This window comes from Solenopsis invicta, chromosome 3 (assembly GCF_016802725.1).
Source record: "Solenopsis invicta isolate M01_SB chromosome 3, UNIL_Sinv_3.0, whole genome shotgun sequence".
NCBI lineage: Eukaryota > Metazoa > Arthropoda > Insecta > Hymenoptera > Formicidae > Solenopsis > Solenopsis invicta.
In genome coordinates this window covers 9,900,692-9,927,936 of record NC_052666.1, presented here as the reverse complement: position 1 = coordinate 9,927,936, position 27,245 = coordinate 9,900,692, and the positions used below count along the sequence as shown (strand labels likewise).

Here is a 27,245-nt window from a genome sequence, read left to right as displayed (position 1 = left end):
TCTCTCTTTCTCTTTCTCTCTCTCTCTCTCTCTCTCTGTCTCTCTCTGTCTCCCTCCCTCCTGTGCGCTCTCGCTCGCACAAGTTATGGCTATTGTACATGGTTTTCTCTCTCTCTCGCCCACACACATTGTTCTCGCTCGCATAGTATGACTAACGCTTTATCTTCTATGGCAATAATATATACTCAAACAATGATTAAACATTAATTGAACATCAATTAAACCACGTTGTTCTATGATCGAACGTCTATTGAACCACATTGATCAATAATTGAACATCAATTGAACGTCTATCGAACCACATTGTTCCATGATCGAACGTCTATCGAACCGCGTTGTTCTATGATCGAACGTCTATCGAACCACATTGTTCCATGATCGAACGTCTATTGATCCGCGTTGTTCTATGATCGAACGTCTATTGAACCACATTGATCAATAATTGAACATCAATTGAACGTCTATCAAACCACATTGTTCCATGATCGAACGTCTATCGAACCGCGTTGTTCCATAATCGTACTACTATTGAATCATTATTATACCACTATTGATTCTTAACTATCGGGATAGGGAAAGAAAAAAAATATATATATTTATGTATTTTATATTTTTATTTTTTCAAATATTACTATTTTTCTTTTGGCGTTGTGACCACCAATTATACATTTTAAATACATTTTGTAATGCGCAATTCTTAACATGTTTTCCACATTGCATAGTGTTAGTAGCATATAATTTATTCAAAGATTCTATGTCTTCATAATCAGCATCCATGGTCTTGATGACTACATTATCTCTCGCATCAGCATCCAGCATATCTTTCAACCACTCTTGTTTTTCATATCCCTTAACATATACAAGATCTTCATTGTCGTCATCGCCGTCGTCACCATCAATGTCATCATTCTTTATCATTCCATACACAGCTCTCGTAATCAGATCTTTCGCCATCCAATACGGGACCATCCCATCGTGCCATTGCAATCCATGATGATAAGCAGTCAACCAAGAAACGCAAGACTTTTCGGATTTTAGCAATGCGTCCCATGGTATAGAATTTGTAAAAATGTAATGTGAGAGAACGTTCTTCTGTCTCAATACCGCCACTTCCTTCACGACAAATCTTCTTCTAACAATAAAACCTTGCAGGTCTACAAATGTTGGCACGACCATAACGAGTAATTTTTCGAGACTGCTTCTTATTACAAAACATCTTGATTTTTATATGGCAGTATTTTTACATGATTTTGCGCACTACGTTGGTCAATGGGGAATATTCAATCACGCGATCGTGTATAATGAGACAGTAGGCGCTAGTATTTGCCGGTGCATTCTCTTTCAATTCAAATTCCAATCTCACATCAACTGTAGCGCTCTTAATAGACTCGTTTTGTCGCGAGCAGTCAATGACAGCCATAGCATAAGATCTAAATGCTGCTACGTCAAACATCGGTTCCAAACATTTATGTTGATAATAAGACGGACGAAAACGTGCATACATGTCATACAAGAGAGCATATTTGCCTTTACCAAAGTCTAGATTCAGATCATCGTAAGGATAAAATTCAGAGTTTAGATAAAGTTTTACATTGGTTATTTTACTGGTATCGAGGTATCTCTTGTCAGCTCTCATAATTTTTCTATTAGTTTGCAGAACAAAAATGACATATCGTGGTTTTTCTAGCTGAGTTGCAGTCTTAACTGCCCAGGAATGCTTCGTCGTACTTGGCAATAAGGGATACTCATATAGATCCCATGAACGGAAACTCACACTCAGGTATCGCCCGCTCTGCAAGGTTCGCAACATGGATAGTTTGTTGACTTCATTTAACATAACATGAGGCATACGCCATTGCACTTTGAATAATTCAAGTTTCGGTTCCATCGCTGGATCTCCCACAAGACAATTGTTATCATTGCGCGCTCGTATCAAAATTAACTCATGACGAGCATTAACTATTACATGTTTGTAATCTTCACAAAATCCCAATAGCACGTTAAGCGGTACACAAAAATTAAAATATCCATCAAATGTTTCTATTCTATCCCCATATGGAAATCCAGCATGTAATAGATTTCTTATGTTTAACTCCGACATTGATACATAAGTTTTCATCATACTAGTCATTCCAACGTTTCTAGAGCGATCAATCTCCACACCGTTGAGTTCATATCGAATTTCATCAAACATGTACCCTACACAATTAAAACCAAGCACTGGCGTATTAGCATTTGCATTCTTTGTCGTCAATCTTCCTTCGATGTAGAGAAAACTTTCACACGGTAACGTATATAAATCTTGCTGCTGTATTGGTATCCTTATCTCATCGCTATTCCCAAATGTCGTGTTGGCATACGGATTATACGTGTGAGTCTCCATCTTGATGATGCGATCGTCAAAGATCGGTTCACCTTTAACGTTCAAGATATCAACCATTTCGTACAGTGAATCCCAATGATTTCAAAAATTGTATGTTTGATGTGATGAGTTTTCTTTTGCCAGACAATTGAATATTCTTGATTGGCGTCGTCGTCGTTGTCGTCTCTTTGTTATAACTTGTGTTTCTTGATTGTTTTGCCTGCTCGTTGAACACGAGCATGTCACGTTATCGTCTCTGTCTCCGTACGTGCAGTCTAACAGTGATTTCCTCTCCGCGAAAATCGAGCAATCGACCGTCTTGATCCACAATGCGAATCGTTAAGTCTGAAATGCTCCGTGCGATGACTGGAAGGTAAATGATCTGTGATGGCGTTTCCGATATCTTATATCCTGGTGGTACCCTCGGTGAAAACTCGTGTATCGTGTGCACGCACTTATCGTTGCTGTACGCCCCCGTGGTTACATTGCATTCTATGCGAATAATATTTACGTTGATAATATTTATCGGTGCATCTGATTCATGCCACTGTTGAGGCTCTAGTATACGACTCGATGAAAATCCTAGCAGCGAGCCAATGTTATTGGGTTTGGTAAAATTTATTTGATGGGCACAGTTGACCTCACTCTTCATCGTATTGTTATTCGCGCGGATCATTATCGGGAACTCTCCTTTCTCACCGTCATCGAACACCATATCACCGCGGACAACCGGCGTTGCAATTGAAATACCATCGACATCAAGATGATGAGATTGTAAAATTGCACGTTTCAGATACTTGCTTATGTCACGCAGTTCATACGATCCTTCGGGAATGATAATTTCCTTATCATCCTTGTCATAGTAAAATTTATTATTTGATGAGTTTACATTAGGTATTGTGTAGTAGGTTTCAAAGTCTGTCAAGCCGAGCTCGTAATCATCGTCGCTCAAATCTACGGCTGGAAAGTAGCTTACCGCGAAGATGCTACTTTTGCCTGTCAGTGTAAACGTCAATGACATGTCTGAGCGAGTACTGAGTTTCAAGCATTGCAATGTCAATTTTTAAACTGATCTTCAACGGTTTGTAAAAATTGCAAACAAAGTTGTCCACAATTGTTTTGATTGTAACGTTGATAAGCCATGCGATTGTATTCAATTTGTGTGACGTTTAGATATCGCACCAATTCTCTCGGTGGACGAAGGTTACCAAAACTGTCGAAATATATAACGCGATTCCCTGTCTTTGCATACGCCACCCAATGAGTGCCAGGTCCCTTAGCATTGTCCAAATTCACGATACCGCTCTCGTTTCTATATACTCTATCTGTTGGTAAGGTGGTACGCATGAAAACACCTCTGAAATATGGAATGCGTATACGGTTTGCCAGTTGTTGCAGTTGTACGTTGGTAGTCGCACCCTTTGGCATTTTTAATGCTTCTTTTTTGACGTTTCTTTTTCTCGAGATTCCTCGTCCGTGCTTGTATGGAGCAAGATAAACTCCACCACCTTCTATGACACGATTATGGCGTTTCAGTTCTTCCAGTTGACGCTGTGCCGCTTTATTATCGTTAACCACTTTTGCGATTCCCGCCGCTCCACCAGCAACTGAACCAAGGACTCCCAACAACGGTAGAATTGGTAGGAAACCACCGCGTTTCGCCACCGGAAGTATTCGTTTTTTCGTCGTTGCCTTCTTTTTCTTCTTCATTTTTTTTTTCAAACCCATGCCGAGTTTTGTCTTAGCCTTCATAGCTGCCCAAACGGTTGCAGCAGCAGCTCTCTCCCCGAGAGTCGAATCTTTTGCAGTAATGCGTTTTCGCGCTTTTGTTGCGAGTATATCGTCGGCCACGTGTCGTTTAGCGAGATCTTTGCTTTGCGAATAGGCTATATCGTGCTCACAACACGCCGTGTCCAACGGATTAATGCCTCGGTCGCCTCTAGTCAATCGCTTTTCTAAATGCGTTCCCGGACCGCAAAACTGACATCCGGGGATATGCAATTCGAAAGGATGTGCATTTATCGCGCTGTTCAATAAGCCACAACCCTTACGTTTCTTCGACATTCAACACAATTTTTTTATCAATCGTTAAACTGAGTCTGTAGCAATTATCCAACACAAAACATTTTGTATACTAAGCTCTTTCGCTCAACGCGCTTCTATAAATAGGCCAGCTTTCGGTATCGTTTTTCATTTTCTTTTTTATCGTTATAGAGAGAAAGAGTGTAAGAGAGAGAACAAATATGCGGTTCGTGCGACAGTTGCAGGTGATTGAAGTGATAAATTTTGATGATAAAATACAGTTAATGTCTGAGAAAAAGATGCGTAAGCATGGAAACATGTTACCGATTTCTATACGCGGTATCATCTGTGGTCCATCAAACTGTGGCAAGACAAACGTGTTGATAAGCTTAATGGAAAGTCCACATGGTGTGCGCTTCGAGAACGTGTATGTGTACTCAAAATCACTGCAACAACCAAAATATCAATACTTGGAGAACTTATTGACACCGATAGATGAAATTGGTTATTTTACATTTTCCAACAACAACGACGTCGTTCCACCGAACGAGGCGCTTCCAAATTCCATTTTTATCTTTGATGACGTGGCATGTGACAAGCAAGATGTTATAAAAGAGTACTTTACAATGGGTCGTCACATGGATGTTGACAGCTTCTATCTCTGTCAGACGTATGCAAAGATACCGAAACATCTTATACGTGACAATGCGAATTTGTTAATCTTATTCAAACAAGATGGTACCAACCTCAAACATGTATACAACGATCATGTAAACACCGACATGTCGTACGAAGATTTTTGTGAATTGTGTAGTACTTGTTGGCAACAAAAGTATGGATTCCTAGTAATAGACAAGGATAGTGCGCTTAACAACGGGCGATACAGAAAAGGATTTAACGATTATGCGGTACCGTAACGTGGTTAGTTGTTGACGATACGTTAAGTAAGCAACGTTTCTCCTCCAACATGAACAACAACAACAGTATCGAGGATCGTGAGAGAATAGCAAAGCAGATTGCAAAAACGAGCGATTTGATTCGTAAAAAATATCATTCTTTGAAAACTGGTAAAATAGAGGAAGATATAGCGTTGGAGAAACAGTTTAAACCCATCGTCGAACCTCTAAAACAGATTGTTGAAAATACTGAGAAATCTCAACCAATTAAGAACAATGTCAATTTTGTTAAAGACACCGAGAACTTTCGGCCGATTAAAAGAAAAGTCATTGATGCTGTGAAAAGAAAAATTAAGAAAGAAGTCAATGTCGTGAAAGATGTTAAGGAAGAAGCTAATGTTGCGAAAAAAATCATTAAAAGAAAACATGAGTTTAGCGGTAATAGTGATAGATTGTTTGAATTAACACCACCACCAAGAAAGCAACGCAAGATACAATTGAATGATGACTATGGCGACGACAAGGACACCTTGGATTCATCAACGTTTAGTTTTGAACAAACGTTTGAATCTACACCGATAAAACCGCAAAACCCACCACTACTACCATTCATACCGGAGGAAGAAGATGTCAAAATGAAATCTACATTTGAAACGTCTGTCAGAGAGGTTTTGCAACTACCAGAAGAGCGTGATGTGTTGTATAGTCAGCTGGGACCATTGGGACGAAAGTACGTGGACCTGCTCTTTGCTAACGACAAACAAAACGAGGTTGATTATGTGTACGGTGTATTTTTCGGGAAAGATGGTATGAGGCTCGGAGACAAACGATTTGACATCAACAAAGATGACAAATTAATCATAGGTAAAGTAAAGTACAATGGTACACCAGGATTATACGAGTTGATTTTCAAGAGACTTCCCGATAAAGCTATTATTACCGAGGATGACAAACAAACGTATAAAAATATACTGTTAAAAACGAATGCTCATAGACGTAGTTGGAGCGCCGATAATCCCATCATGGGTAACAAGGGATACAAATATAAGCAAATCATCGCTCCGCTTATGGGTACAAAAAAGGGTAAAGGCGTGATATCATCCACCATGAGGTTGACTGATAACAAGATCGATTACGTTCATTGGGACGATCCTAACGAACTAGTGGACCGCCTTCGATTGCTCGACGCTTCTCGTCGAGCTGGCAACAACGCTCATGATAATGAGATTCTGTCAATAATCGAAGAACTTTGCGAGGTCGGCCTTATTATAAATTAAAACCGCACGATACAAAATCATTTAGTCAACGTCGAAATAAACAAGTTTGGAATATCACTCGGAAAAAGTGGAGCGGAACCATACTACCAATGGAATGGATCACTCAGAAATTACGTGCGTGACAATGCTCTTTGCGTGGTCGCAACCGACTTTGATGCAAGATCGCGCAAGATTCGACGTGTAGCTCTACCTGTGGACGATGATGATGCTGCAAACAAACGATACGTGCAACAAAGCATACAAATTTTGATAAATCGACAGGAAGAATTCGAGAAGAGGATGATAGAGTTCCAAAATAACATACAAACTGCGCTACATAAGCCTGAAATAATGACGCTTTTTTCTGATAAGACAAAATAGAAGAGAGAGTAAACATCATATCTCTGCGTCATTCGTGTGTCATACATCGTGATCAAACATGTCTAAGAAGAAAAGTTCCGAGAAACAACGGCTGATGGAAGAACTGCATTCCCCTGCAAGAAAAAATTTCCCGCGAAGACATGTCATAGTTTACGGATACGATGATCTGTGGCAGGCAGATGTGGTCGAGATGCGTCCTTATACGCGATTTAACAAAGGTTACCATTACATTCTCACCGTTATCGATGTGCTGAGCAAGTATGCATGGGCCTTGCCGTTGAAAACTAAGAGTGGAACTGAGATGGCTACAGCGATGGCAAAGATAATTCGAGGCGATGGAAGATGTCCAAAAAATTTGCAAACCGACATGGGAAAAGAATTTTACAACGTAAACGTGCAAGAACTTTTGAAAAAACATAACATTAATCACTATTCTACATACTCTGTAATGAAGGCGTCGGTGGTCGAACGGTTCAACCGTACGTTGAAGAACAACATGTGGAAACAGTTTACACTCAATGGAAGCTATAAATGGATCGATTTGTTGCCACGTCTCTTATCGGAGTACAATATGAGAAAGCACCGAACTATTGGTATGCGACCCATCGATGTTACTCCCACAAATGCTGAAAAACTCTTAACCATGGTGTACAACCACCCTAAGATTGCCAAATCAGCGCGATTCAAAGTGGGTGATTCGGTACGTGTGAGTAAATTCAAAACAACTTTTGAGAAAGGTTACACACCAAATTGGACGACGGAGGTGTTTAGAATCATCAAAGTGCAGAAAACAAATCCTGTGACGTATCTCCTGGAAGACTACCGTGGAAAACCTGTTGCCGGAGGATTCTACGAATACGAGTTGCATCGTGTCGCTAATCCTGATGTGTATCTTGTTGAAAAAGTGTTGCGCAAAAGTGGAAATGAGGTTTATGTGAAATGGCTGGGATTCGATGAATCACATAATTCTTGGATACATAAGGATAGTGTGTTGTAAATAAATTATATATAAACATATTATTACATTATAAAGCATTTTGTGCTTACATTTATTAAAATATATAAAGATATAAAATACAAAATGAGTTGCTTATTTCTAAAACATGTTATAAAAAAAATGTTTTATTTATAATATTTGCAATATTTACAAAAATTAGTGTTTTATTTGTAAAGTTCGCATATATACATACATATTAAAAAAAAATTCAGTATTTTATTTATAATGTTTGCAATATATACAATATACAAATTAAGTGTTTTATTGAGGTATTTTATAATGCCCCCATGGGAGAGTGTTAGTAGAACCGGGTACAATATATCGCTTATCGTCGTATGGACTTAGAGCAATCTTAGTTTCAAGCACGGTATATACTTCATGTAATTTAGATCTTATGCATGACTGTTGTCGCGTCATTTCAATTTCATCCTGCAAGCATCGCGTATAATCATGGAAAGTTATCGATTTTGCTACAACGTTACTCTTAACTCCCTTGACTTTCTTTGTATCTTTTTTACCATCAACGCGCAAGGCATACATCTTTGCTCTAAGCCCTATGAATTTAGTCATAATCAGACATTATTTTCATCTTTCATTAGCCCCGGCACTTTTTTATTAGCGAGCGGAATACCATACACATTATCAACTGCGTAATCGCTCATGTCGAATTTATTAATATCACGCTTCATAATTTCATATACGTCATCACATTCAATGTTATATATTAAACTATCCGTATCGGTATACATAATTTTACATTTCTCGCGAAACAATGGTGCCATGTATTCATGATGAAATTCATACAAGCATGTCTTGGATACGTCGAGTATACACATACCCACATAAATTGGCTTGTTGAACTTCACCTCGAGTTTACGCAATTCGATCGCGACCAGATTCTCCGAAAAGACGCTACGACTGTGAAAATTCGGTTTCGCAATCATTGCCTCCGCACCGTACCGTCCATCCCATTTAGTTAATAATTTTACATTGACGTGGTTACGCACATTCTCCATAGTTTTACCGAATACCGCATTATTCATTAATTTATACAAATTTTTCTCAAATTCATTATTTGCATGAGTTCTAAAATCTGTTTTTAGCTGAATGTAATTACGAAGCCATGGAGATTGCGCAAATTGTAGTACGCGGTGAATTTTTGTTACACGAAGACCGTGGCGCATGCACTGCTGCAAGTTGCGGTAATGGATGACATAACGCTTTTTGTCATAAACCGTCGCTAGAAGTTTATCCTGCCGCTTTCCGAGCGGCTTATCGCGCGTCGGACAGAACGGTAGATCGGCGTGCATGTCATGGAGATGTTGCGGATACTCCAAGTCCACCTCGAGAATATAACCCATAGGCGAATCCGGAGCGATTGCGCTCGCGTCAAAGTTCTCAGCGTCTTTGATCCATCGAAATTCACCGTAGGGCAATGGTTGACACATTGCCCAACCATACAAATTATTAACATCATAGTACATTAGATACGACGACGGTTTCGATAGGTCATACGAACACATGTACTTGTTATTGGCCTGTGCGTATCTATTGGAACATTGACTTAGACCACCACGTATACCGCGCTCGATAAATAATACCATATCAATGTCCGTCAGTAGTTCAAATTTTATTTGTGTATATTTCAACATTGCATCCCACGTATAACCGGGCAATGTGTAATAATATACGGGATCGAGTCCGTAACTGATAACGCAACTGTCGCGAAAGTTCTCAAAAATATCGGCCAATAACAATATATCGGTTTTCAAATATAAATCGCTATAGTCTCCGAGCGTTTGGATGGAGAACCGCTGCCACACGTTAACGGCGTGTGCATAATCGTTTTTCGACACCGTTTCGCCTGTTAATGTACTGAAAAATGAATCGCGCGGTGGTAACTCGGTCTCCTCTAATTTTTCCAAACAATCAACGTATTCATATGAGAAGACGCCTTTTCGCGTTAGCAAATCAAAATTTGCTGTGGATAAATTATAATATTCACGTTGCATTATCCGTAGTTTATTTTTGTTTAGAAATGATGCTAATTTATCAAGACTAGAAGCGAGAAATTTGTATGAATCAATAAATCTTAATTTTATGCCTGTCTTATTTTTTTTATTCTCGGTGCTTTTAAAATGTTTAGTAAAAGAAATATATTTTTCCTTTGTTATAGGCAGCAAATCGATCTCGCCTTCGAACGCGGTAGCAATTTCTTTAATAATAAAATGAGTATCGTAACCAGCTAAATTGTGAAAAACTACGGGAATGCAATGTGAATTTTTATAATTTAAGTTACAGTTTGAATGGGCAGGGCCACGGTAACGACCGGTAAGGTGACAATGATCGCGTACCCGCGTGTCGTTCAGCGCAAACGGTTTTTCGCAAACATGACAGTGCGTGGTGCTGTTATGTTTTGCCCAATCGTCTCGTGTTAATTCCATGGGGACATTAGTCGATAAAATATTATTTACATTATGTGCTAAGTTTTTTAATTCATTAATGAACCATGGAACGCAAACATTACCACGACGAAACCGATAAAATGATAACGCATCGTCATACGAGCATTTTACGTAATATGCTACACTGAATACCTCATGATGCTGATACGATGCCTCTCTATCTGGATCCATCTTACGCAGAACACACTCCAAATCCGCGTACACGATGAATGGTAGGCGCTCCTTGTTGCGATAGTTACTAAATTCAAGCCACTTGTCCTCCTCGTTCGGCAGTCGGATGGCGCAGTCATTCATTTTTTTGCAGTCCACTGTGTGAGCCTCCAATTTTTCACAGAAACTAAAGTAGTGCAGACATCTGTGAAAAAAATAAAGAAACAATTTTTAAATACTTTTAAAATATTTTTTTGTACATAAAAAATATGCGTTTCTTCTTATGATTATACTTACCGATTGCAAATGTATTTTTTATGCTGTTTCTTGCTTAATTGTGAGCCCACGAGGCGTGACAGATTTTTGATCCACGCATAGTGGCCAAGATTATCGTTTCGTGAATCTTGTACGTACAGCAAGTTGATATGCCTCTCTTTTTTGTCGCTGGTGAGCCGTATCGGAAGAACGCTTAAACTCTTTCCTTCCTTTTCGACACTGTACACGTTGATCGAGACACTGTTCAGACGTTCAAATTTTGCAATGTCTTTTAGCGCCACTGGAAACTCTATACCGTTGAAGTGAAGTACTGTGGCGTAATGTGGATAAGAAGATGTTCGGTCCGTATGACGTTCGACTGGATGCAGAGCAGCCACGACTGACCACGCAAAACACGCATTGTCTTTAGATTTCACGTTGATCACTGCTCGTTTCAGCATTATTTCACGTGGTAATGTGATGTTACACCCCGCGTGCAAGGGATTATGTTTGTTAATGTTCACCGTCAAATTTAAGATTCGCAACAATTTCCATCCGCTATCACGTTCCTGGAACTCATCGATCATCGCTAACGTGACTTCAATGACGCGTTGCTCGTACCACTCGTGTAGATTTGAAGTGTGATAAAGTTCACAGTTTTTAGTGGCAACATTTTTATTGTCACGTTCACCACAAATATTCGTAAACTCACCATTGAACACGGTGTTCACTTTTACACTATTATGTTCTCGTATAGCATCCCCAACTCGCTTGATCACAATTTCCCGCGCATCTTCAAAAAACTGGCGCGGTTCAATGTGTTTAGAATTAATTACCGCACCGATCAGAACACGATTCTTAAACGCGGTATCAATTTCTCGCCAAACGAGTCTTTCCGCGTTATCACTAGTGCCCGCGTAATCACCACCAACGTGCACAAAACGTCTCTCTAACAGAGTCTTTTCACCCGCGAGTCGCGCGATCCTCGCTACCACAGATTGTCTATATCCAACGGTGAGCCGAGGACGCTTAGCGCGACTAAGTTCTTCGAGCTGCTCGATGCACTCTTCACATCGTTGCAGCCACGCGAAACACTGCACCAAGGTAGTAATAGCACGGCACTGCTCCAATAATTGAAGTTCCATTTGTTCGAGATGCTCCATTTTTGAATAAATCGGAGAAAAAAAAACACACAAAAAAAATAAACACTGATAAATATATAATTTTTAAATAGTTCAATTTGTACAAATGTAGCACAAATTACATGGCATAATTTGGTACAACGGAGTGTCACATTCTGTACAATATCTCTTGTGAATATCTGCAACTTTGCGAATCCTGTGTCTACGAACAGCACAGGCACCTTCAAATTCTGCACGCAAACTTACTACACATTTGGAGCAGTATTTATGATGTGGGTAGTCTCTCTCGATGAAAAAAATATATATCACGCACATTTTTTTAGAGTCATCAAAGGTGTTTATCTCTGTCTGTTTGAAATCTTGAAACTTTCCTCCTTGAAGCTGTTTGTCAAACGTTTCTTCATCAGTATCACTTTCATAATTGGAATCGTCAGAAAGAACGTGGTCGAAATCTTCTTCTTCTTCTTCTACTTCAAAATCTTCGTCAAAATCTTCATCAAAATCATCAAAATCATCCATTAATTCATCTTCTATTTCCTCTTGCAGCACTATATTTTCTTCTTGTTCCATCTTCGTGAGAAAAAAAGAAAAACTAACATTTGAAATCTTTTTCTTATAGAACTTCTCATAAAACTTCTTACTGATCTTCTGATGAAACTTCTTGCTGAATTTTTCATTAAACTTTCAACTCAAAACTGACCGAGAGTAACTCAGACTTCTCGGTTTTATACTGAGTTAGGACAATTAAAGTACACATTTTTGAAAAAATGTATGACTCATCTTGACGTTGTCAAGATAAAATAAGTTCAATGTTTTTCAGAAAGATAACATTCGACATGGAACAAATCTTTTTCAGCTTTTATTAATTTTAAGAGATAGTCATATATCATTATAATTTTATGTTTTATAGTAGGGCCTGCATAGAAAAGTAACCCATAAAAATAAGTTATGTTAATCTGAGCTGATTTCTTATCTCAAGATAAAATGATATAATACAATATTATTTTAAAAACCATTGCAATAGTATATTATCTTGCATTTTACAATTTTATCAAAATTTTCTTTTAAAAGCAGATATTCACATGCCCTTTCATGTTTTGTGGGGGTCTGCATTGAAAAGCACCCCATAAAGATAAATCATATCAATTTTAAAAAGAGCTGATTTCTTATCTGAAGATAAAATGGTACAATAGATTTTCCATTATTTTTTCTTCCTATGACTAAGTTGAATAAAACTTCTTTGGAGATTTTCTTTTCAATAAGTTGTTACGTCCAGAATTCTCGAAATAAGTCTCTCGGGTCGGTTGGCAGGTAGAGACATAGAGAAATAATTCGAGCGAGGTAGGAAGGACGGAACAGGCCTAATCTCTCGCACACATGTCTCCGGGCGAGTGCGACGAGTCGAATGCGTCAGGTGAGTCAGAATGTAGGTCAGGTGTCGAGAATGACGACCTATGACTCTCATTCAGACTCTTGCATTCGTGTAGTCCTTATTTTGCGTAAACGAATCGAATCGCTTTTACGCGGGATCGGACGAAGTGCAATTTTATCGGAGCGGGAATTAGAGGTGATTGAAGTAAAGAAAAATGATTGAAACTAAGAATTACAATTTATTTTAACATAATAAAAGAAATAACCAATTACAATGATAGGTGATGACTAAAATAATAATTATTAATTTGCAAATGACATTTTTGTTAATAGAGAACATGTATAATAAAAAGAAGAAAAACTTTATGTTCTTAAAAAAAAACTTAAATTCTAATTGGTTACATTTGTGCTTAACGGAATATAAGTGTGCATGTGTAGGTGTATTTTATGATCAAGGGATTTTTAGTTATCCAGGTAGGCTTTGGAGCGAGTCGAAGATTTCTTCAAATTCATTGAGTACTCTTCGATTCGCTTCGATATTTTCATTTACTATATTCTCTACCTGTTCGGGAGTAAATAATGAATCGGAATGCGGGTTTTCTTGGGGAAACTCTAGCGCGGGGGAATATGGATCTTCCGGAGGTCTTCGAACAGGTGAATCGGAATTACGATAAAAAAAATCGGGGGAAGGTGTAGGAGGAAAATCTGTAGGAGAAAAGGTTGAATCCCGAGGAGATGCTAAGGGCTCTGCAAAAGGATCGAAGGTAGAAGACGGTGACCCTGGTGGTTGTTTAAAATCTGGTTCTACATGAGATCCAGGAGAGTAAGAGGGGGAAGGATAACGACAGGGGGAAAGAGAGTGTGCTTCGGGGGACGGATTTGAGACTGGCGGAGATGAGTCGGTCGGTTCGTCGGAAGTACTCAAATTAATTAGAGCGTTAGGCAAAACAGAAATTTTTGCTCGCTGATTGCGTAATTTTCCGCAGAGCGATAACGATGCGCCAAGCCTCCGGAGCTTCTTATTTCGGCGACTCCGACAGTTCTTAATGGCTCTTCGAGTTTTATGGTCAGGGACTCGCTTACGCACTAAAATGAATTTGAGAATTAAGGCTACGTTCTCTCTTTCTTATAAAGGGAAATAAAATTTATATTATAACTTCTTGAAAGAAGAAAAAAGAAAAGCAAAAGGAAAAAGTTTGAATTAATAAAAGGAACGGAATTCTTCGTTTCCGCTGGAAGCAAAGAAAATTGCGAATTCAATCGAACGAGAGTTCGATTGTATCCAGCAGGGAATAAGGAGAGTCGCGGACCCAATCGCGAAAGCTCGATTGTATCCTACGGGAAATAAAAGAGTCGCGGACCCAATCGAAAGAGCTCGACTGTATCCTGCGGGAAATAAAGAGAGTCGTGGACCCAATCGAAAGAGCTCGATTGTATCCTACGGGAAATAAAAAGAGTCGCGGACCCAATCGAAAGAGCTCGACTGTATCCTGCGGGAAATAAAAAGAGTCGCGGACCCAATCGAAAGAGCTCGACTGTATCCTGCGGGAAATAAAGAGAGTCGTGGACCCAATCGAAAGAGCTCGATTGTATCCTGCGGGAAATAAAGAGAGTCGTGGACCCAATCGAAAGAGCTCGACTGTATCCTGCGGGAAATAAAGAGAGTCATGGACCCAATCGAAAGAGCTCGATTGTATCCTACGGGAAATAAAAAGAGTCGCGGAGCCAATCGAAAGAGCTCGACTGTATCCTGCGGGAAATAAAGAGTCGCGGACCCAATCGAAAGAGCTCGACTGTATCCTGCGGGAAATAAAGAGAGTCGTGGACCCAATCGAAAGAGCTCGATTGTATCCTACGGGAAATAAAGAGAGTCGTGGACCCAATCGAAAGAGCTCGATTGTATCCTACGGGAAATAAAAGAGTCGCGGACCCAATCGAAAGAGCTCGACTGTATCCTGCGGGAAATAAAGAGTCGCGGACCCAATCGAAAGAGCTCGACTGTATCCTGCGGGAAATAAAGAGAGTCGTGGACCCAATCGAAAGAGCTCGATTGTATCCTGCGGGAAATAAAGAGAGTCGTGGACCCAATCGAAAGAGCTCGACTGTATCCTGCGGGAAATAAAGAGAGTCGTGGACCCAATCGAAAGAGCTCGATAGTATCCTACGGGAAATAAAAGAGTCGCGGACCCAATCGAAAGAGCTCGACTGTATCCTGCGGGAAATAAAGAGACTGAGAGTAATAGAGGGAGAAAAGGAAGGGTAGTGCGATAATACTGAATATATGAGTGTTTTGAAAAATATAACAAATATCTTATGAGAGAGAGAAGGTAGTCTTATAAAGAGTAAAAATAAAAATATAAAAATAATGGACGGCTGAGACTTACTGTTGGGTGAAGTTTTGAAGGTGCGAACGATTTAGTGGTTGGCAGAGCGGATTCAGCTTACAACGGCGGACGGTTGGTCGACGGTTGGCACTCAGAGTGTTCGGATCTCACAATGCCGCGTCGAATTTAAGTACGATGAATACGAATCCGAACGTCACAAACTCGGACATATAATGTCACGGAATGTGCGCCGGATCGAACTAGAGTGAATCGCGAAGCGAAAAATGAGCGATTGATCAGAATGAAAAAGGTGCGGTATGTGCCCGTAAGTGACTGTAAATGATTGTAAGAAAGTAAGTAAGTGCTCGCGAGCTCCGAAGCTCCTTCCTTTTATACCTGATTCTGCCTATGGTTCCTATGGGATTTTAATCCGCAGGTGTACCGTCTCTTATTATTGCCCACGCCCTACCTATTAATTGCGCGACAAGTGTTTCGAGTCGGTGAGGTCAATCATCCGCGTTTCAACGCTTGCTTCCGCCCAAAATCGGCACGTGTCAAGGGTAGACCAACCGTATTGACTCGACCGGACAATTTTAGCGTATCCGCGCGATTAAGATAGGCCATCTTTTCGCAATTTTTCGGTTGCTTGGCTGCATCGACTTCGAAAGAAAAGAATTGTTACTCCGCAGGACGTAACACCCCCCGCCTTAGACAAATGTTGGGGGTACACAACATTTGCAGAGTAAGAAGGATAATTCTTTTCTTTCGCGGGAAATTTCCTTTTCAAGGGAGGACCCACATGTAAGATTTCTCTTAGATGTGCGTCCTGAGGTTCTAAGGAAAGAGCAGGAAGGGAAAAATATACAGCTTTCTCTTAATCCCTTCGTACTTTTTTTACAATATAAATTTCTTTCTCATTTTTTTCTTATTATAGTATATATTTATATATATCTATATAAATATATATATAGTTTTCTTATACGTATGCGGATTATTAAAGTATTTCTTTCTCTTTTTTCAAGGTGTTTTTACCTGAACCCGTCTTTCGAGATAGTGTTTTGTTCAAGCTTTATTTACTCGTCGACCTGCGTGGGTCCACCTGTCGGCATGCGCATTTTCTTTACGCTACCGTTTTTCTTTTACGGTGGGTCTTTAAATTTAGTTAAAAGTTCGATCACTATCCAGAAAATAAAGAGAAAGAAATATAAACTCTCGTTTTGATACAGAATTAACTTATAGTTATCTTAATTTTAAGTTATCTAAAATTCGTCGTTGGACGCTTTCTAAGTTTAATAGTTATTTATATATGTATGTATATAAATTATGTATATATATATATATATGTATATATACTTTTTATTATTATTCCCTTCATTTCTTATTTTTATATATATTTTGCTCTCTTATATGTATATACGTATATTATCTATTTATTTATTTTACTTATTTATTTTTTATATAATTTCTTTGAAAGGAGAAGGTTGCATGGGATACTTAATAGTAGATAAAAAAAAGGTTTTTATTGAAAAAAAAAATTTAAAAAAAAATTTTTTATTGTTATTTTTTTTCCTTTTACAATAATTGTATATGTATGTTTATTATTTTTTTTTTTTTTTTTTTTTTTGTTAAGCAGCGGGGAAGGTGTTTTCTGTGACGCGATTCTCCTCCCCTTGTACGTGCCCTAGGAGTATCAGGGCCTCCCTCAGGTGGATGGTTTTCCTTAATGCATGGCCGCTCCTGGGTCCGAGGATGGTGGCAGTTACTAGTGCTGCTCCCGGCCTGAGTGGGTACTGGAAGCGTATCCACCCTCTTTTTCCTTCCGCCAGAATGCGTAATAGGGCCCTTGTCCTTCCGGGCCATGTGTCCGTGGATGTTGGCGGAGCCACATGCGCTAACCCGCATGCAATGGCTTGCCAAGGGAGCTTCCGGAATCTTTCTTCGGGCTGATAAAGTTCTCGGAAGGGTCTCCAGGTGGTACGGCCCCAATCGGCCAGCGCGACCATGGCTCTTCTGCGAGTCCGGTCTACCTTCAGGATCTCGCCGCGCTGCCATTCGCCCCGGTCGTCCCTGGTTGCCACTGCCTCCCCTGTGGTGATTTGGTTGGGCCAGAGGCTCATTTGTCGTTCTCGTCGGCCCATGTATATCATAAGGTCGATGATCAAATCCGTTAGAGCCGCTTCTCCAGTCTTGAGCCGTACCCAGAAGAGCAAGGGCGATTCAGTCCGGATAATTTGGACTTCATGTCGTCCACGGCTCAATTTCGCTATGTCGATATTCTTGATGACGGCTTCCATTCTCGACTGTTCAGCTCTTTGGTAGTCTTCCTTGGCAGACCTTAGACCTTGGTTGCAAGAAAGATTTAAAGTGACGGTTTCCCTGACTTCCTTGAGTATTTATACTCTTTTCTGATGCTCTCTCTCCTTTTCCCTCTTATCCTCAATATTTTGATCTGTTTTTCATTCTGGGTGTACGGAGTAGCTTGAGGGATTACGTTTTCCATATGTTCTCACTGAGGTGAGCGCATTCTATAGATTTTCGGACTTCTCGCTATATTTGTTCTTTGGCTCCAGTTTTACATCGCCCTGATGACGGTTACCCGCCCGTTATCCTTCCGTTGGTAGTCGGCTTATCTTTTTGGCCAGGTGAGCGTCATCGAGTTTAACTCCGCATAAGATAATGCGCATGACGTTGCCTTCTAAATTGCGGAAGCATTCTTTGAGATGATACACTCTGCATGTGGATTTTTTGGATTATGCGTCCTCAATCTCTTAAAACGACAGATACGCTTCCGTCTTATATATATATGACAAATGTGGTGCCCATCTGTCGTCAGCTGTCTTCTTAGGTGGTTAATTAATTCGGTGATACAGCTGCCTCGTTTGCAAACTCCTCTTGCTTTGGGACTCGAGTGATAATTCTTTAAAAGTTTCTTCTCTTACAAGAAGTTAGTCTCCTTATTTTGCTTGCTTATTATTTATGTATATATATATATATATATATATATATATATATATATATATATATGGATATATATATATGTATGTCATTATTATTTTTTTTTTTTTTTTGTCGTGTGTATAAGAATACATGTATGTATACGTTGATAGTTTGATAAATCACAATTACTGATGTGACAGTCGGTTAATTAATATAATAATATGAGACTTCCTCTTACTTCAGAAATGATATTATTGTACTATAAGTTCGAATATCGGAACACGTGTATGTTCCGGGGTTTTACTGTCTAATCCTTACATCCCTTTTTTATCTCTCCGTTTTTTCACACCTTCTGGTCTTTACCTCGGCGAAGCATCTGTGGCTTCCCCTACCCTAAGGGTCTTACTCCGTGTTTGCAGGCCCACGGATGCCGTTTTCGATGCAGTTTAGCGTCAGTTTGCCAGCGTGGGCATCGCAGTGTACCTCGTCGAGTTTTCCTTTTTCGTTAAATATGAGTGACGAGTGCGGGATTGATTGGCTGGTTGACGCGGATAAAAGTGGTTCAACTAATTTTACTTAATGTATGGATTTGCGAGGTTTCTTACCTCGCATGGAATGTAAGGGAGAGTGACAGCAATGGAAAGAAATCCCCCTATTAGAAAATCTCGAATGATTTTTGTTGCAAGAAGGAGAAAGTCTCTACTAGTTCAAATTATATGTATATGTATATACTTTTTATCAGTGAAGTGATTGTGCCATCAAAGGATTATTTAAATCAAGGTATTGTGATTTACGTAACCATCATCTTACTAATAATTCTCGCTAAAAGACCTATTTTTTTTTTCGTATAAAAAATCATTACCTTTCGAGAGAAAAATTTGCTGAAGTTATGCGTTCTGGGCGATAGTTAATATTACAATTGTTTAATCGTTATTCATAGGTACTTAACAATTGTGCTTATTGCTCGCGATATTAGGTATAACAAATTTTTGCTGTTCTTAAGCTTATCTTAGCGATCTCTACGATTTAGTTTACCTATTTACTCGTGTAGATAGGTATATCTGTTTTATATAGAAACAGGAAAGAAAAAGGCGACCACCAAATCCCCTTCCTTTTTTCTTTCGTGTTCCTGGTTACTTATTTATTGGTGGTTAATTACTTTACAATATTTAAGACGCTTACAGAGTTTCTACATTGTTTTGGCGAGGTCAAGTATACAGATACGTTTTTTTTTCATATGGTGGCGTACATGTCCCCCATTATTATTATTATCATTATTTTTATAGGAGGAAAACTTCTTATATTATTTGTTTCTATATAACTTATTCGCTGTATCATTAGTTTAAACATACTTATCTATGGGTTTTTTTCTTTATATATATTTATGAATGAATTAGAAAAAGAAAAACGGCCTTTGGCCCTCCCTTTCGGTTTCTTTTGTGATTGTCAATGGCTTATTCCTTTGTTGCTAATTACTCGACTATTCAGGTACGCTTGTGAAGCTCTGCGTTGCTCTCTTTGTTAGAGAGTAATTCTTTGGTGAGAAGGGAGTTTATTCATATATTTATATATATATATTAATGATAATCAAATGCGTACTGCTTTTTCCCCGTTTATCATTAGTATCATTCTCTTATAATTGTTTATCTATATACTTTTCTTCGCTATATACATACATTTTGTTCGGGTGAAAACAGGAAAGAAAAAGGGTAATCATCGAATCCCCTTTCTATGTTTCTCTCGTGTTTCTAATTATTCATTTATTTGTTATTATTTACTTAACTATGAAGACACGCTGGTGGAATTAAAATAGCACATTAAAAATGATTTTTCGGCGATGTACGTATCGTATGTTTGTGTACATATTCTTTATGCTTACTTATTTATCTATTTATTCGTTTGTTTATTAACTATTTGGCGAAAGATATATTGTGCGGATATGGCATCTCATGAACTGTGAATAATTGTGCTAGGATTAGAGCAAGCTATTTTATCGAGATGCAATCTCCACACCATATATGTCTACAGTAAACATTTCTAAATATTCTGTTACCTATTAAACATTGTTTATAATATATATATATTTTTTTTTTTTTTTTGCTAAATAGATATGCTTGTTGTAAATATTCTCAAATATCGCCTCTAAATATTAAGTAATATATTATAATGTGGCCCCCTTTTTATACTTGCTAAATAGATATTCTTACAAAGATATATATATTTTTTTGTATAAAAATTTTTTTATTATTTACATATAAATTTATTTATTTATTTATTTATTTATTTATATATATATTTTTTTTTTTCAATATAATAGGTCTTTTCTTTTGTTTATTGAATATATATATTTTTTTTCTGCGTAGATCAATTATTTTTTCATCGTTTCTTCTTTTGTGTTTTTTTTTCTGTTTTTTTTTTGTATTTACAAGACTACTTAAGCATTGTTAACAGCGAACGGCGGTCACACTTCGGTTGGTTTGGCCGGCTCTCTGGCATTTATTTGGTTTAATACATGGGTAACCCCACCCGAGTTTCAGGCGTATGATGTCTGCATGCTCAAATGTGTTAAGGCAGTCCTGACATTCCTCGGCGTCGTTATACCTTACCATCTCTTTTCGACAAATAGCGCATTTTTCTTGATTATAGAGAAAATTCATATGAATCAGGAGGTGTGGCGCCACGGCCACGTGTTCCTTTTGCATTTCGTTTGACATTGTTATATAGCAATTTTCGCAAATCTTGCAATGGTTGCCGAATCGTTGATACATCGGGCGTCCGCTTATCGTGGTGACGCATTTGAGACCCATTATAAGTCTAGCAGTATTCAGGGCGCGCAAAACCTCTTTTGTTTCTTCTTCTCGCTTTCTTCTTGGCCAACAGGAGTTGAAAATGACCGACATCCTTGTGTACTGCAATCGACGATCAAGTAGTGATTATTGAAACCTTTAGTACAAGGGAGGAAGAGCTCTCTTCCCTTGTTTTCTTGAATTAGTTCGGTATGTTCGAGAGATCGGATTTCAATTTTGTTCTTAATTTAATTTTATGCACCTCTCGTCACATACGTAATACTACGGTCGCACAGATCTCGGATTTCGCTTAGAGTCGCTACTACCGGTATTCCGTTTCCGGCATTTAGAAACGCTCTATCGGCTTGCTCAAATTTTTGGAGACAGCCTTCACATCGTTCGACTGCTTTGACTGTTACAGTTATCCTGTAGCAGATAGCACAGTAAGTCTGATTGCGTACCGCGTTTATGTGGACTAAATGATGTTTATAGAGGCGTTCATATTTAAGTCGTGTAGCAGAAGACAATGTTAAGTAACAATGGTGACAAATTTTTGAACAATTCTCGGAATGTTGAAATATCCTCGAGTTTCCTAAGCTGGTAACGCACCGAAGGTTGCTCAGGTACACAAAGTCTTCCCAGAATAATTCGCGACATTCCCTTTCTAGTTCTGGCCAATCGCGACAGAGAGCCTCCCTCATTCTATATGTATTTGCTGCAATAGGAAATTCATCGCTTTAGGTATACATATATATATATATATATATATATTTATGTGTTTGTAATACTTATGGCCTTCCATTTTTATGTAAAAAAAAATTTTTATTACTCGATGAATTTCCTAACCGGGGAGTCCCTTTCTTCGACGTGTGTCGCGCTCAATGCTTAACGTTAATTATCCTACTTGATGAATAATAGTTACTAATACTAATGTTATTATTTATACGCCTTTTTGTTAAACCGAAGGGTATGCATATGCTAGGATTCTTTCGGAGTCTTGAGCGTGGCCTAGTTTTACGAGGATGTCCTTGACGTCAAGTATTCCGCTCCCACATTCGTTTCTTATCTCCATCTTCACGAGCGCCGCTTCTTCTTCTACGTCCCCGACAATGCTGATCCATCCTTCCCGTTGTTCAATTAAAAATTTTAAAAGATCTCTGGCCCGTCGGGGCCATATTCTTTTTACTGGACAAGGTTCTGTATATGCTAATGCGCAAGGGATTGCCCGCCATTCAAAATCACGGAATCTGTCTTCGAGTTGATAGATTTCGCAATAGGGCCGCTCGATAATACGGGCCCAATCTTTTAGAAAAATAGTGGCTGTCCCATCCTCATAGGCACTAAGAATAACGCCACGTTGCCATCTCCGTCTATCGTGAACGGCGACAATTTCATCTGCTTTAATGTCGTCGGGTCGGTGATGCAGCAGTCGCCCTCGTCGCGTCATCCGGCGTTGGAGCTCCTCTAACATTTCTTCGAAATCGTCTGTAGAATTTTGTAGATGAACCCAAATCAAGGTGGGCGAGTCTACCCTTATTATTTTTACTTTCAGAGGGCTTCGAGTCAAAGTTCCCGTATTTATGTGGCCGATAGCAGTAGTCATCTATAAGAGAACCACGGACTCATTGGTGCAAATGTATGGTATTGTTTACATTAGAGATAGAGGGATAAGAATGGAAGAGATTTTTTTTTTATTTTTTTTTTTTTTTTTTTTTTTTTTTAGGATCCTCTTGTAGTTCTGAGAATCTTATTGCTTGCGATCCTGACTCGTCAGGTGCTGAGGGAGATGGATTCCTTAATTTACAACGGTCTTTTCCTAGGTGTAACAAGAGTTGGGTGATTGAGTCCCATATTGCTCCTACTAAATATAGTGACCACCCGTACACGGTGTGCAGGGCATATCCGTGCACAAAAGTATCTATTATTAGTTTTACAACTCTTACTGACATGTATATTCCGATTATCCCCGCGCTGACATTCCCAAAGATTAGAAATCGATTCCAGAATTTTTCCCATGCAGATGTAGCTATTTTCTCTATGGAGGCTTCGTCCAAAAGGTTAGAGATAGATCCTCCATTTATGGACCCCGATTGCCCCATCATTCCTCGGGCTACCGTGTTAAGCAGAGCTGGTCGTTCGGCAGGAAACATTATATGATCCCTAAGCGTTTCGAGTTCGTTTTCTGTATATATTCCGCTTGTGGCAAGCGAGCCGGGACTAATATATTTCCATGTTGGTTTAGTCATGGGCTTCATAATTATCGGAGGTAGCGTCTCGACTGGTTTGGGTGTGAATTTATACCATGAGTCTCCGAGAAGATACATGGCGGGTGCGAGTGAGTTACAAGTAACCTTCGTCCCTTGACGCAATAAAATATGAGTTTGTGGGGTTAAAAATAGACTCTCGTTATTTCGTAGTACTGGTAGCTGATCATAGCATTTTCCAGTGTGAGCAAGTTTCACCTCGACAGGTACGCATTTCACTATATGTATCACTTCTCCGGCTAACAAAGCCATATATCCTGGCCCTTGCATTATGTGGTAGGCGAAAGCGTCTGGGGCGTGAGTGGCGAGAGCCAATGCGTTTTTTAGTACCTTTTGTTCGAGGGTGCATTGCTGTTGGAGGACATTTCTATATAATTCGTTTACCTGAGTGCGTACGTGTTTTTCCACATACAAAAACTTGGAGTTTATGTAGGCAAAAATATCGAGGTTTTGCGGGCGATATTCCTTACCGAATATTGAACTCCCGAAGGTTGTTTCATAGATCAATAATTTCGGGTGTTCGGTTCTTATGAGCGTGTATCCACAGTGTGTATATTGTCCTCTCATTGTCAGTGCGAAGGTCGTTTCTTGAGAATTTAAAGAGTAAACTACCTGTGATTCTTTGCCGGTATCATCTACTAGTACATCCGCGAATCCATCATAAAGTGACCCGAAATTAGAAAGTGCACATTGACTCGGGGGGAATGGGTCCCAGTAGGTGTTTCCTCCTTCTAGATCTACGCATTGGGTGGACTTGAAATCGCAGGTCACTCCGGACCGGAGCACTATTCGATTTGAGTTGAGTTGGACCGTGGCCTCATAATCTTGGAGTGTGATTTTTACAGTTGCGAGCACAATCACGTTGGGCCAACTCCCAAAAGAATCGGAATAACTAGTCCCGTGGCACGTTCCTGCGTTATCTATGTGCCCTGCCAAGGTTACTGGTCGTGAGACTGATTGATTTGCCTTTAAATCGGATATCACAGTGTAACGATACGCCCCTCCACCGTCCATGCGCCTCCGTTCCGACCACCGACCACCGAACGCCGAGTGCAGTCGAGGGCCACGTGCTCGCACGACCGAACTTCGCCGTGCGACCACGCGGCGACACGCGCGCCGACCGTGGCGTTCCGTAACGCTCCCACTCCGGCTCAACCGACCGAACGCGCGGATTGGCTTGCTCAGCCGCGCGTTCGGATATATAAGCCGGCAGTGGGAACGCACAAGTCAGATCGGTCCGACTATCCGACCCGTCCACAGACCGAGCATTCTCGATCGCTCCTTAAAGACGAGCATTCTCGTCGCACTCCGATATCCTCGACGGGCATTCCCGTCGCTATCCTCGGCCGAGTATCCTCGACCAGTCATCTCAGATATCCTCGACGAGCATTCTCGTCATCATCACCGGCCGAGCATTCTCGACCAATCACGTCCGAGATCCTCGACGAGCATTCTCGTCATCATCACCGGCCGAGCATTCTCGACAAATCACGTCCGAGATCCTCGACGAGCATTCTCGTCATCATCACCGGCCGAGCAATCTCGACCAATCACCGTCGTCCTCGAATACCGTTACCGTCGAACCGACAAACTTCGTAACCCATATCGGCAGGGCACAAGCAACCTGTCGATCGAGCGCCCCACTTGCACGGGGCGCGCTCGGGCGAATCGCGGCGGCGACCGCGCCGGCAACGACCCGCACTTGCGCACACGCTTATGCGACCGCGTTAGCCAATCCCGCCGCGCCCCGCGATTCCCCGACCGTACGGGCAAGCCGCCCGCATAACTTCCTAGTTTAGCCGAAAAACTTTGTACGTAGATAGTTCTAGCATTAGATATAAACCGCGCCGCGTAGCTGGTAAACCGAGTACCAGCCATATTGCAATCTGTATACTACTGTTATCTCTAGCATTGTCTCTCTTGCGATCTCTATGTTATGAGCGCGATCATTATCTTTTATTTTTATATCTCTCTATTTCGTTAGTTATGTTCCTGTTCATTCTGTCAACTCTTTTTGGCAACTGATATTATCAATAAAGCATCCACTGTCTTTTGCTACGTAAAACACTGGGTATAGTCATTGCGGACACCTGACCAACCGACGAGCCTTATCCGGTCCGATCCCGAAGTTCCCGCACCGCACCGAACCGACCGAAACCGCGTACCGTTACATGGCGCCCGAACAGGGACTCGAACCCTGGACCCTCAGATCCGGGAATTCCCGTACGTAGTGGCAACGCCCGGTGCGATCGAACCGCAACGTGTAGCGGCGGGTCGCCAACCGCACCTTATACACTCGCGACACTCTCGCGGCGTGGTACGGCACATGTATAATCAGATCGTCGCTGACGCGTACCGGTACGGACGGAAGGGATCGCGGTGTGGTGGCCACGGGAGTACGGATCGTGGATGTTGGCGCGTCCTTTGGAGTGGCTGGTGTTCGTGACCCTTCCTCGTTGGTGTCGGCAGCGGCGGCTGGCTGGGTTGACGGGGCGGATGGCGGAATCGCTCGTTCGGTGGTCACCGGTATCGTGTCGCTGTCTGGTTGCGTGGTGATGGAGGCGGGGACGGGTGCGTGGTCCTCTTCTTCCAGGTCGGAAAGGGTCCCGCCGAATACGGCCAGTAGGGTTGCCCTAGCCTTTTGTCGTGCCGTCGGGTGGTGTGGAGGTGGTATCGGCTTCTTCGGCCGGCCCCGGTCTTTCGGCGCGGTATCCCCAGAGGACTGCACCTTCCCGTCGGGATCGTCGGCCGGCGTGGTTGAGATGGCTGCCGGTGTCGCTTTTCCGGTCGTTGGTGCGCGGGGTCGGTTTAGCGGTGACGGTGGCTCGGTCAAGAGTGCCGCCAGCTTCCTCGCGTTGACAGCGGAGGATCGCTGCACTCGTACTCCGACGACCGGTGCGCTTTTTGATCGGTGATAGGCTAGTTGGGCCGGCTGCGGACGGGGCACCGGTTTCCTGGCTGCCTCGATGAGGGCATGCGGCGGCGCTCGGACGCTAGCGACGGGTTTCCTGCGCCTTTGAATTGGAGCTGCCCCAGATGACCGTACGGGTACTCCGTGTGTGCTGGCGGTCGGCAGCGGTGCGGCTCTGGACGCCCGGTGGTGGGGGGTCGGCGGGAATAAGTCCGGCTGTTGCGTAGCCGTGGCCATGGCTTGTGCCCACAGTTTCTCGAACTCCTCGTCGTCGTCAGCTGGTGCCGATAGTAATGCGTCTAGTTGCTCCATCGCTAGAGGTAACTTTCTGCGGTTTCCGGGTCGGTTGGTCTGCCTTATATACCTCTCCGGGTTTGGGAGAGGGTGCTCCTTCCCTCGGGATGGCATGGCTCCTGGACGTGATTTTCACGTGTTCATCTCCTGGCAGGGTCATCGGCATCGGATTCTGCTGTCTCATGGTTGCCGTGGGTCTCGTCTGCTCGGTCGTCATCTGCCCGGTCGTCGTCCGCACGGTCGTCGTCTGCTCGGTCGTCGTCTGTTCGGTCGTCGTCTGCTCGGTCGTCGTCTGCTCCGGTGTGATCGTGTTGTTCGTCTTCGGTATCCTCTGCATCGGTCTGTTCGGCAACGGCTTCTCGTGTGCCTGGCTTAAGGTCTTGCACGTGGACTCGACGGTGCCATTTGCCCTGCGGGTCTCGGATGTCCACG

At 41.2% G+C, this 27,245-nt stretch overlaps 2 protein-coding genes across 2 annotated transcripts; both read right to left on the bottom strand.

Annotated features, from left to right (window-relative positions):
* Window positions 1-1,240: 1,240 nt before the first annotated feature.
* Window positions 1,241-2,440, bottom strand: LOC120357358. The gene has a single exon (XM_039447537.1). The coding sequence runs from the start codon at window positions 2,438-2,440 to the stop codon at window positions 1,241-1,243; it is 1,200 nt and encodes a 399-aa protein (XP_039303471.1).
* Window positions 2,441-25,775: 23,335 nt separating this feature from the next.
* LOC120357357 (lysine-rich arabinogalactan protein 19-like) lies at window positions 25,776-26,756 on the bottom strand. The gene has a single exon (XM_039447536.1). The coding sequence runs from the start codon at window positions 26,754-26,756 to the stop codon at window positions 25,776-25,778; it is 981 nt and encodes a 326-aa protein (XP_039303470.1).
* Window positions 26,757-27,245: the final 489 nt, after the last annotated feature.

What these genes read in the sequence shown, in the direction of transcription:
- LOC120357357 (XM_039447536.1), bottom strand. Translation starts at nt 26,756, where the DNA reads ATGGCCACGGCTACGCAACAGCCGGACTTATTCCCGCCGACCCCCCAC.
- LOC120357358 (XM_039447537.1), bottom strand. Translation starts at nt 2,440, where the DNA reads ATGGTTGATATCTTGAACGTTAAAGGTGAACCGATCTTTGACGATCGC.